The sequence below is a fragment of the Oreochromis aureus genome, linkage group 17 (genome assembly GCF_013358895.1).
Source record: "Oreochromis aureus strain Israel breed Guangdong linkage group 17, ZZ_aureus, whole genome shotgun sequence".
NCBI lineage: Eukaryota > Metazoa > Chordata > Actinopteri > Cichliformes > Cichlidae > Oreochromis > Oreochromis aureus.
The window spans coordinates 27,771,448-27,781,860 of NC_052958.1; the positions used below are offsets into that span (position 1 = coordinate 27,771,448).

The window sequence follows — 10,413 nt, forward strand, 5'->3', positions numbered from 1 at the left end:
CTTCTACCTCTGGACCACTCTAGAGTAGTTTTCGTAAAGCTTTATCATTTCAAAGAATTGTTTTCGTCTCCGTCCTATCATTTTCCACGTGTGCGGGTGTGTGACACTTCGGGTTGACGCCGGCAGGGTTTCCCCGGTGTATTACTGTAGATCGGCCGCTGTGTGCGCGCTGATAAGCTTCGCAGGAGGGAAGCAGGCGGGCCTAGCAGAAGCAGCAGGTGCACCCTCCTCAGCATCCCGGCTCCGCCCTCCCTCTGCTCACCATAGGCTGGGTGGATTTAAGCGGGCCCGCCGGAATGATGAGGACTTTCTGACCTTGACTGATATCAAAACTCGACGGCTTTCAAGTTTCACAGGTAAGACGGCTTCGATCAGCCTGCGAAGCGCACAGTGAAGTTAGTCTGCGTGGGAGCGCAGTGGGTTAACCTTTAGTAGTTTTACTTAACTTAATCATTCTTTACTAAACCTACACAAGCCTACTTTCAAAACACACACAAACACGAGAGCGTGTGATATTACTACGTTACAGGAGCAGACAGTGGAGTTGTCCCGTGCGTCTTTTTGGTCAGAGATGAACCCCGACGTGGATTACGGAGGCTCCGGGAGCAGCGGCAACGGCAAGCTGCGCCAGTGGCTCATCGAGCAGGTGGACTGCGGGAAATATCCCGGTCTGGTTTGGGAGAACGACGAAAAGACCATCTTCAGGATACCGTGGAAACACGCCGGGAAACAGGACTACAACCGGGATGAGGATGCCGCGCTTTTTAAGGTAAGAGACCCGCATCCTCCGGGGTCCGCTAGCCACAAGCGAGCTGCGACTTTCAGAATAAAACAACAGCAGTATGTGTTAAAGTATTACAAACTTTAGAGCTGTTAAACTCTCTTATAACCTTTTAATGATGTATGTAAAAATAATTAACTCGATTAGGCGTCTTAGTAGCGTTTGAATATTCTTTGATGCATTATATAAAAAAGGGTATTGCTGTCTTTCATGAAATTCGCTCCATACATTAGGATGCGATTATTTCCATATAAGAATATTTGAACCATGTGCTCCATGCTGTAAAAAAGTCACACACTAGTGGGAGGGCGACGCAAAACAACTTCTTTAAAATGACTGTGTGCTCCAAAGAAGCCACTTAACGAAAATAAATGAAAGTATCATTTTATAATTATTGTTGAAGGATTAGTGACTAGTTATCAGCACAGGGAGGATGTCCTTCTACAGGCCGTGCAGTCGCAGTTAGGAGAGACCAGGCTGTGTGATTCTCTCGCGCTAAACTTGAGGGAGGTTTTCTAAACATTTCCCCGCGGACCTGTCTGCAGGCCTGGGCGCTGTTCAAAGGCAAGTTTCGGGAGGGCATCGACAAACCCGACCCGCCGACATGGAAGACACGCCTGCGCTGCGCCCTCAACAAGAGCAATGACTTTGAGGAACTGGTGGAAAGGAGCCAGCTGGACATCTCGGACCCCTACAAAGTTTACCGCATCATCCCGGAGGGCGCCAAGAAAAGTTAGTCCCCCTTCGAACAAAGCTTAAAAAAAGTTTACTGCAGCATGAATTAAGCTGGTAGTAATACTGAAAGCTGATTGGGCCACAGCAGCAATAACCAAACTGGATAAAGGGTTTTACTGATGTGTTTTATTGTAGTCATTATTATTAGATAATCACAATCTGATAATTAGTTCTGTATCAGACAAAAAGTGGAAATTCTCTGACTCCTCAAACTGCCAAAGCACCAGCTAAAGTCATGCTGAAGTACTTGCATCCATGTGGACTTTTCTAAATGTACTGACAGAAAATGTGTTCAGACATTTTCTAGAGAGCTTATCTAATAAAAATGTTCTTTCCCGCATGCAGGACCCAGACAGGAGGACAGTCCTCTGAGCCCAGGGAGCTTTCAGATGCATCCCTCCTACCCCTCTGTGCCGACTCAGGTGATTTTCCTGCACATAGAAACAAGTGGGGCGGGACTGAAGTAAGACAGAGAGAATGAGGGGAGGTTGAAGATGTAACACAGACAGTGTCATATTGTGCATGCATGGATGATCTTACAAACACAAGTGAAGGGTAATGATGTGTATCCCCAACTATGACTGGTGCTGACTTCAGAGGCTGATAGAAACTCTGGAGTTTTTGGGTCCTTTTTAGATTTCTTGGCAGCAACTGATAAAAGAAGGCACATAATTTATAGCAAAATATGTTTTTGCCACACTGTAAATGCAAATTATCATTTACTAAATTAAACGTCATTGCATTTAACTTTATCTATCCTAGTTTATTTAAAGTCATCTGTACTTCCTGCCTGGGTAATGACGAGTATAGCTATGCTCTTCTTTACTTAATAATTTACATTTGTTTTTATAAAGTATGGAACACTTCTACAAAGGCTGCAGATGCTTAGTTTTAAATCCGTACTTTAGTAATGTGATGTCTATTTCTTAGATCTCGGTTTCTCGGACATGGTGTAGTTTCAGACGTTACTCACCATAACTGATTTTTCTGCACTGATTAATCTCTTGCAGTCAGTGTTATTCATTCAGGATTATTGTCCAAATGCCAATAAAACCAGTACTGCTGTAACTGTGCGGTGTATGGGGCACAGATATTTCAGTTTGTTATACTACATTTAGTTCATGTGACCTATCATTTTTAAAGTACTACACACTCAGAATGAACAAGTCAGCTTTCTCCTCTCAAGTTGATTTAAGTTATTTTTGTGAGTCAGTGAGTTGGCGTTATCTTTTCCTACAAAAACAAATCAGTTAATCAGAGGCTCTGTCAGAGGTTATGGTGCAGGGATTTTACGACTAGCTTAAGCAAAAATCTATGGATGAAGAAAGAATTCTGCAATGATCATATAAAACAAGTTGCAAAAAAGTCCTTATAAGCCTACTAAAAGAATAATTTATTACAAAAGGACTATGCAAAGACTGTTTGTTGGTATCTTATTATTAAAGATGTGCGCTCAGCTAACTGCTTTTCTCTCTATAGATGCCACAGTACATGGCGAGTCCAGAATGTGGCTGGAGAGATTACTGTCAGGAGCAGGCCTCTCTGCCCGAGCTGCCCTTCACTCAGTGTCCCTGTCCGCCCCGCACCCTGCCATGGCAGGGCTCGTCCATGGAAAATGGTACACAGCTTATTATGTAGCGTGCAAAATAAAAGCATTTTTATCAGTTTTAGCATTGTCTACATAGTTTGTTCTGTGTGCAGGATACCAGCTAAGAGCCTCAATTTACTCATACGGTCCAGCTGAGAGTCAGCCCTCGCCTTTCACACTGGACGCCAGCATCAGATCAGCAGAGGCACTTTCAGGTACATGAATACTTTCAGTTCACTTTTTCCCCTCACGCTATAAAATCAGGAACTCTCACCAGAATCCTCTGCTGAGAATTAAACTTTAGGTCCTATTTTTTAAAAAAAGCAAAAATCCACCTAAATAGAACAAGCAGCAAATGCATATTTACATAAGCTCATAACAGCTGAAAATGTCATGGTATGACACAGAATTTAGCATTTAAAGGTACAGGTAGGTTGAAACTGCGTAATGCTGTGCAAAAGTCGGAAAACTACTAATTTCACCTGAGACTTTGTTCCTTGGCTTTATTCAGCGCAGTTTAATTTCACTTCTTCTATTTAGTGTATGGCTCTGTGTCGTGCTGCAGGCTGCCATTTTTATTAACTGTACTCTGCCTGCCCGTAACAAACAGCAGACAGAAAATCAGCACCAAATTTAATAATAAAGTTAAATATCTAGCAACTAAAGAGCCACTATCAGTGGAATTTCATTAGGTGGCTATAATCTAAAATGTATTTATTTTTAGGGACTGCTGGTAGCTTGATTCAAGAGACATGCGGCTAATTTTGAATATTTACTCTGCCCCCTAGAGGCTGGAAAAAAAGGAACGCAACTTTAATCAAAGCTGACGACCGAGCGTGTTCAAACTAGCTTCATTTTTCTGTCTAGTTTTAGTGACATGTGAAGGAATTTTGCATCTGATGCAAATCGTGCTTGTTTGTGTGTGTTTATTTTGATCATGTAAACAATACACAGAAAAATGCAGATTGCTGTCAGATTCAGCAAAACGCTCCTATATAAGTACAAGACATAGCAGCATGTAGAACATTGAAATAATGATATAAAGCAGCACCCTGTGACTTTGGGCTGTGGTGAACATTGAAAACCTTACGTGCTTCATTTTTTAAAAATAAACAAAGACAGTCCATAAAAGAGTTTAAAAAAAAGGAAATTTCAGCTAACTTCTACCTATGTCCTCCTCTAGACTTCCGTCTGCACGTGTCCGTATATTTCCGGGACACTCTGGTGAGAGAAGTGACCACTTCCAGTCCGGATGGCTGCCATATCACTCCGTGCAACCCAGAGAAGCACTACCTGACGCCTGGAGGTCATGAGTTGGTGCCCCTGCCTGTTGACAGCCTATCATCCCAGAGGAGGCCAGACGAGTGTCCTCCGAGTCCACCGGCCAGCCTAGAAAGGGGAGTGTTGCTGTGGATGCGAGCAGACGGGCTCTACGCCCGGAGGCTGTGCCAGAGCAGGGTGTACTGGCAGGGAAGCCCGTCGCCGTACGGAGACAAACTTAACAAGCTGGAGAGAGATGTCACCTGTAAACTGCTCCACACGCAGGACTACCTCACAGGTGAGAGGACACAAACTCAACTCAACTCAGTATCTTAGATCAACAATCACTTGTGCTCAAAAGACTAAAAGGTTTTTTTTTTCACTTTTTTGGGTTAGTATGTTACTATTCTTTAAAATGAAGGCCTATCTATGGTGCCATGCGTAATTCACCAAGTACCTGACCTGTATCTTAATCATCAGCATGGTGTACTGGACAGAGCTTGGTTGATATGTTGTAATCTGATTGAGAAGAACTCATACCAGTTGGCACTTTGCTGTACATAGATAGACTAACACCAGCTGATCTAAGATTTGGATTTCAGTCAAGAACTATCCACCTCAACTCAAAACCAAATCCACTACATCTAATTAGCAGTAGCACAAACTGAGACTCATTACTCACATGATTTTCTGGAAGTCACTTCATGACATACTGTGCCAGCAAAGAATAATTTCTTAAAGAAGTATTTTATGATAAGCTGATAGTCACATGAAGTCTACACAGCCACATCATCCCCGCCCACATGCTAAGCAGCTCCAGCTGTGACAGCTAATTGTATTTGCATACATGGTGTGACCAGGACTTTCCATTCGAATCACTCTAAATGTCACACCACTTCAAGTGAAATTCTTTTGAAATCATCAATTCTGATGTGTTTTAGGTGTCAGAGCTGTTACTGATGCATTTTCATCTTTTTGCCTTCTTGCAGAGATTCAGAGCTACGGGCTACGACCGCCGTCACGCTTCCAGGTCCTTCTGTGTTTCGGAGATGAGTGTCTGGACCCACAGAGACAAAGAAGGACCCTCACTGTGCAGGTGACTGCCGCCCCCGAGTTTAACCACTGATTATGATCCAGAGATCTTTCATTTTTTTGTCATTTTGTTTCTGAGGATCGGTGAAGCCTAATGTTTACTGGGAAGTTGACGATAAGTTCAAACTGGTGTTCTTAAAATCAAAACTAAGATTTGAAAGGTTCAAAGTAGAGTGCTGAAACTTTAAAGTATGGACTGAAAAGTGAAAAATAGGATTTGAAAGTTTAAACCTAAGATTTGAAAGTCTGTAGGACCTTGTTCATAGTCATAACGTTGACAGTGTTTCATAACAAAATTTGGTTTCTAAATAAGTCGCACTGAGATTCAGGGCCAGCCTGGTTCCACTGTCACCCTCCCGAGACTCTGATTTCTATATAAAGTGAAAATGGATGAGCCAAGTGAAGGTTCATGCCTTTTAGCTACAGATTTTTGACACACTTTCAATCAAACTAACCACGTAGCTGAGGTTTAACCAAACTAGGAATGGTTTGCCCTTCTCTAGTTTGACTTCTCAAAATGGTTTCATAAAACAAAGCTGGGAAAGTTGAAATAGCGAATCATCCTTCCTGGATCTCTGTCAACAGTCAAACGCCCATAAATAATAAACTATTAGAAACCAAACAGCTTGGAAGTGTGTCACAGAACTGCAACAGAAGACTTCAATATATCCCAAACTCCCAAACTCTAACACCCTAAATCAGGGGTGTCCAACTCCAGGCCTCGAGGGCCGGTGACCTGCAGGTTTTAGATATCACCCGGGGTCAACACACCTGAATCAAATGATTAGTTCATTACCAGGCCTCTGGAGACCTTCAAGACATATTGAAGGGGTAATTTACCCATTTAAATCAGCTGTGTTGGATCAAGGGCACATCTAAAACCTGCAGGACACCGGCCCTTGAGGCCCTGAGTTTCCCCACCCCTGCCCTAAATGAAAAATGCAAGGGTGTATTGAATGTTTTTCTTTTTTCAATTAAGTTTGACAAAAATACCAACTACTTTTTCACTTTTTTTTGTAAAAATGAATAAATAAATAAATAGTGCTGTGTAAAATAGCTGAATGGATTTTGCTGACCTCCTTGGCTCTCGTGTGTTGCAGGTGGAGCCTCTGTTCACCAGGCAGCTCCTGTACTACGCCCAGCAGCCGGGCAGCCACTACTACCGCAGCTATGAGCACCCAGGAGACCACATAAACGCCTCCGAGGACTACCAGAGGGCCATCACACATCACCACAGCAGCAGCCTGCCTGAGTGAACTTTGGGGGTTTAAGTGACTGTTGGAAATGTCACGATGACATTTTACATGACAGGCAAGAAAACTCTGAGATGAGGACAAAGTGGACAGTGGTATACAAAAAATGATGGACATTAAGTCAACAACCATCTGCCCCGTATGGTTTTTGTATCTGTGTGTGCATGTATGTGTGTGTATGTGTGTGTGTGTATGTGTGTCTTAAGTCAACATTGCAGTGTTATTTTTACCCTTTTTGTATTCTTTTGGGCATAATGAGTATTTTCATGCTTACTCGTAGACAGTATTAAAAATGAAGGTGTTAAAGTATTAAAGATGATTGTGATGTCATCCACCGGTTTCTAAAGTTCCATTTCGAAGCCTCGCGATGAACATTTTCATTATCGCTAGCTTAGTTTGCTAACGACTTGTCACTTAAAAGCTGTTAGCCAATGAGCATACCATTTTAAACATAGTGATCAAGATTTCTAAAAAATGTCACGTTTTTTATTCAATGTGAACCAAAATAAGTGACTAGGACAATAAACACATCAGGAAAGTGTTTACAGAGGTCAAGACAGAAAGCTATTTTCCCGAAGACTTTGATATAATTGGAAGTCTTTTTGCAGTCGCAAGTATCGCCATCTGGTGCCTTTCAGATATGCAGGTTTAAGGCACTTGGCGCATTAGCTTCATTTTTCGGACCCAGAGGTCGTATTTTTGTACTGTCTATGTGCTTACTATGCAAATGAAACTGACAGCTGAGGTGATTGTATCATAGAAAACTGTGAGCGAAAGTTATGTGCCTTAAAAAAAATTAGCAACTGAACTTAATCACTTTCTATGGCAATAGTTAAATTAGAAGATCTCTAGCATTCACAAACCACTCCAATCCAGGCAACGACTAGTAGTTGGTTAGCTAAGATTAGCCTAGCTTGGCTTAGTTATAGACTAGAAAAAATTAATAAGAGAAACAGAGTCTGTCTGAAAATTACCAAATGTACCTTCTGGTACTTTCTAATGAAAACCAGTAAAGATGTTATTTAGCGTAGAAACTGCATGTTCAGAAAAGAGCACAACAATTGTAAATCACCTGTAAAACTAACCACACCAATGAGGTGTCTATTTGGGGATTGTGCGCATGTGCTATTTTGTCACATTTAGTAAATCTGGCCCATAACTTACAAATAATTAAGCTCAAGAATCTAATTTTATATCTGGACAAAACTATGGAAGAATTTTCAGACTTTGTGCTAAGTTAATATAAGCTAATATAAGCTAATAACCAAAACCATAGCTAGCCACTGCTAGCTAAGGAGCTACTGGCTCCAGTTTGATGTTGTTGTTTTTGTATTCAACTATCTGTTATCATACTTCTTCATTTGACTGTCTGCAAGAAAGTGAAGTAAAAGAGCTTTTTATTTTTCAGTTAATTTTAAAAAACATTTTTCCTTGTAAATACATTTCTGTTAGGAGACACTATCACCATCATTTAGTAAATTATGAATGGAGTCTTGTGCCTGGTTGTGTTTATGTATGTGTGTGTGTGTGAGAGAGAGCAACTCAGGGAGCTGATTTTAGATAAGCTTTTTTAACTCAATTTTATATCAAATAGTGATGTTAAATGTGACTGTTATATAGCAGATCTGAGAAAGAGTTAAAGTGAACATTTGTTGTTGTTTTTTTAAAGTGTCATTTCCTTCAAAAATAAATAAATAAATGACTAAAAACGTAACAAGTGACAAGATCTGTGCATAACTGTGTGAGCTCTATGGTAACATCAGCACTACGCGTGAGCGTCTGAACAGGAAATGTGGTTCAGATGCAGGATGTGACTGGTTAATCAAACACTTGGTTATCACAAACAATATGACGACATCAAGAGGGGAGGAGAGAGAGGAAGAGGTTGGTTTTCCGTGCAGCGCTCGACAGAGCCTTCCTGGTTTCTGCTCACAGATTAGAGTCTGTTTCCACTTTCATGGAAAACAACCATAAAACCCCACAACAACATTTCTGTAACTGCCACAAAATATTTTTGAAGAAGAGCAAGGAAGAAAGGAAGATGACATAAGTTTGAGGTTAAAAACAACTCAGAAAGCTTACTTTGAAAACAAATGCCTTTTTAGCAGGAAGGGCAGGGTGGGTAATTACAAGGCTTTGGACCCAATCTTTTTGATTGCATCTTTTTCTTCTCCTAAAATCCAAAGATATTATTCAGTTTAATTGATTTAATTTTTACTGATTTCAGTATTTAAAAAAAATGTATCAGAAAAAGATGCACCATTTAATTGCAAAATCACTGTTGGTTATCTTTCAAATCATTGTGGAGGAATTTTGTGAAACTCTTCTTTACTACACATCATTGGGATTTGCGGGCATTTGTTTATGCACAGCTCTCTTAAGGTCCCGTCACAGCATTTCAGTCAGGTTGCGGTCTGGCCTTTAAGCCATTGCCTTGATTTTCTTTTTCAGTTATTCTGTTGTAGATTAACTGCTGCGCTTGAGATCATTGTCCTGTTGCACGATCAGTTTTGTCCAAACTCTAGCGGTCAAACATATCTGTGTTTCAGCAAGACCATATATGCAACAACTCACATTCATTCTGCACAGCATTTGTTGCAAAAACAGTCCAGACTGCTAAAGTTCCCATAACATTTTACACAGCATCCTAACATAGAATCGATGGAGGTTGTAATCAGTGAAAGGCTTTGTGATGGGCTAAAATATCACATCACATTATATACAAAATTATGTACAGTACATAGGCCAACATCATGATCTCAGTCACAATAGCTACAGCATCTTAACGCTTATTATCTGGAACAAAAACAAATCAAAAAGTAGGACACGTCTAAATGCCACGCTTTTCCAGTCTTGTTCCAGTGTTTTTCTGCTTCTTACTAATCTTGGCCACTTCTATAAAATGTTTTTTCTTTTTTGATCTCAGCTGTAAAACATCTGTCTTAAAAACAGGTACAATCGAGGGGACAACTTTTCTGTGATGTGTCAAATTTCTCCATCCTTTTATTTACCCACTCACAGCAAAGAAAACTGCAGATCAAAAATGTTTTTGTTGTTTTTTAAAGCAGGTCTTGTCATATTGTCTCCAGAATGGAACAGAATACTGGTGAATAGAAATAAAAAAGAAAGAGAAAAAACTCCCCTTTCTCACCTCTGTTACTGTAAACAGAGAGCTGGTGGAGAGCGGATAAGGCTTTGGGGTTTTGAACTTATTTTGTGAATGAATCCGTGGGAGGCAGAGTGCTAAGTTTAGAACGCAGAGAATCAAAACAACTCTTGCCTGCTCTCTATGGCTTTCCCCTACTTGTAGATGGGAAACCAAGTCAGAGAAAAAGTCTGAGGTCGATGAACGTAGACAGAAATGCATAGGTGTGGTTTGCACATTCAAAAGCTGAAATTTAATGGGTCATCTCCTGCTAGAAAACACAACAGCAGATCTCCACAGTGTCCTCAGTTAACCCTTTGTGTCTCATCAAACTTTCTCATGTGAGCTGTGGGCGTGTCTGCCCAGGCGACTAGACCTACCACAACTGCTCGCTTAGGTCCCTACACCCACGCAGAACCACACTTTCTGTTGTCGCTCTCTTCCTCTGGGATCTGCGTCTTCTGCTCGCTGCCCCGAGTAACGGCCCACTCCGTCCCCACCCTGCATACGCCCTGTGTTCATGCTCCTCCCTGACAGCTAGATGCTGACATGCCAGACA

General features: G+C 41.2%; 1 protein-coding gene across 1 annotated transcript; it reads left to right on the forward strand.

The window, feature by feature from the left end:
• Positions 1-263: 263 nt before the first annotated feature.
• Positions 264-8,423, forward strand: LOC116314423 (interferon regulatory factor 4-like). The gene is made up of 9 exons (XM_031732437.2): positions 264-356; positions 530-769; positions 1,327-1,513; positions 1,862-1,938; positions 2,996-3,134; positions 3,218-3,319; positions 4,288-4,662; positions 5,354-5,460; positions 6,557-8,423. The coding sequence occupies exons 2-9, from the start codon at positions 572-574 to the stop codon at positions 6,710-6,712; spliced, it is 1,341 nt and encodes a 446-aa protein (XP_031588297.1). The 5' UTR covers positions 264-356; positions 530-571; the 3' UTR covers positions 6,713-8,423.
• The last annotated feature ends 1,990 nt before the right edge of the window (positions 8,424-10,413 follow it).

Excerpts from the sequence above, each read along its gene's own strand:
- LOC116314423 (XM_031732437.2), top strand. The coding sequence starts at position 572 with ATGAACCCCGACGTGGATTACGGAGGCTCCGGGAGCAGCGGCAACGGC. Across the intron at positions 1,939-2,995 it reads ACCCCTCTGTGCCGACTCAG|ATGCCACAGTACATGGCGAG; the intron begins GTGATTTTCCTG and ends TTCTCTCTATAG. Across the intron at positions 3,320-4,287 it reads ATCAGCAGAGGCACTTTCAG|ACTTCCGTCTGCACGTGTCC; the intron begins GTACATGAATAC and ends GTCCTCCTCTAG.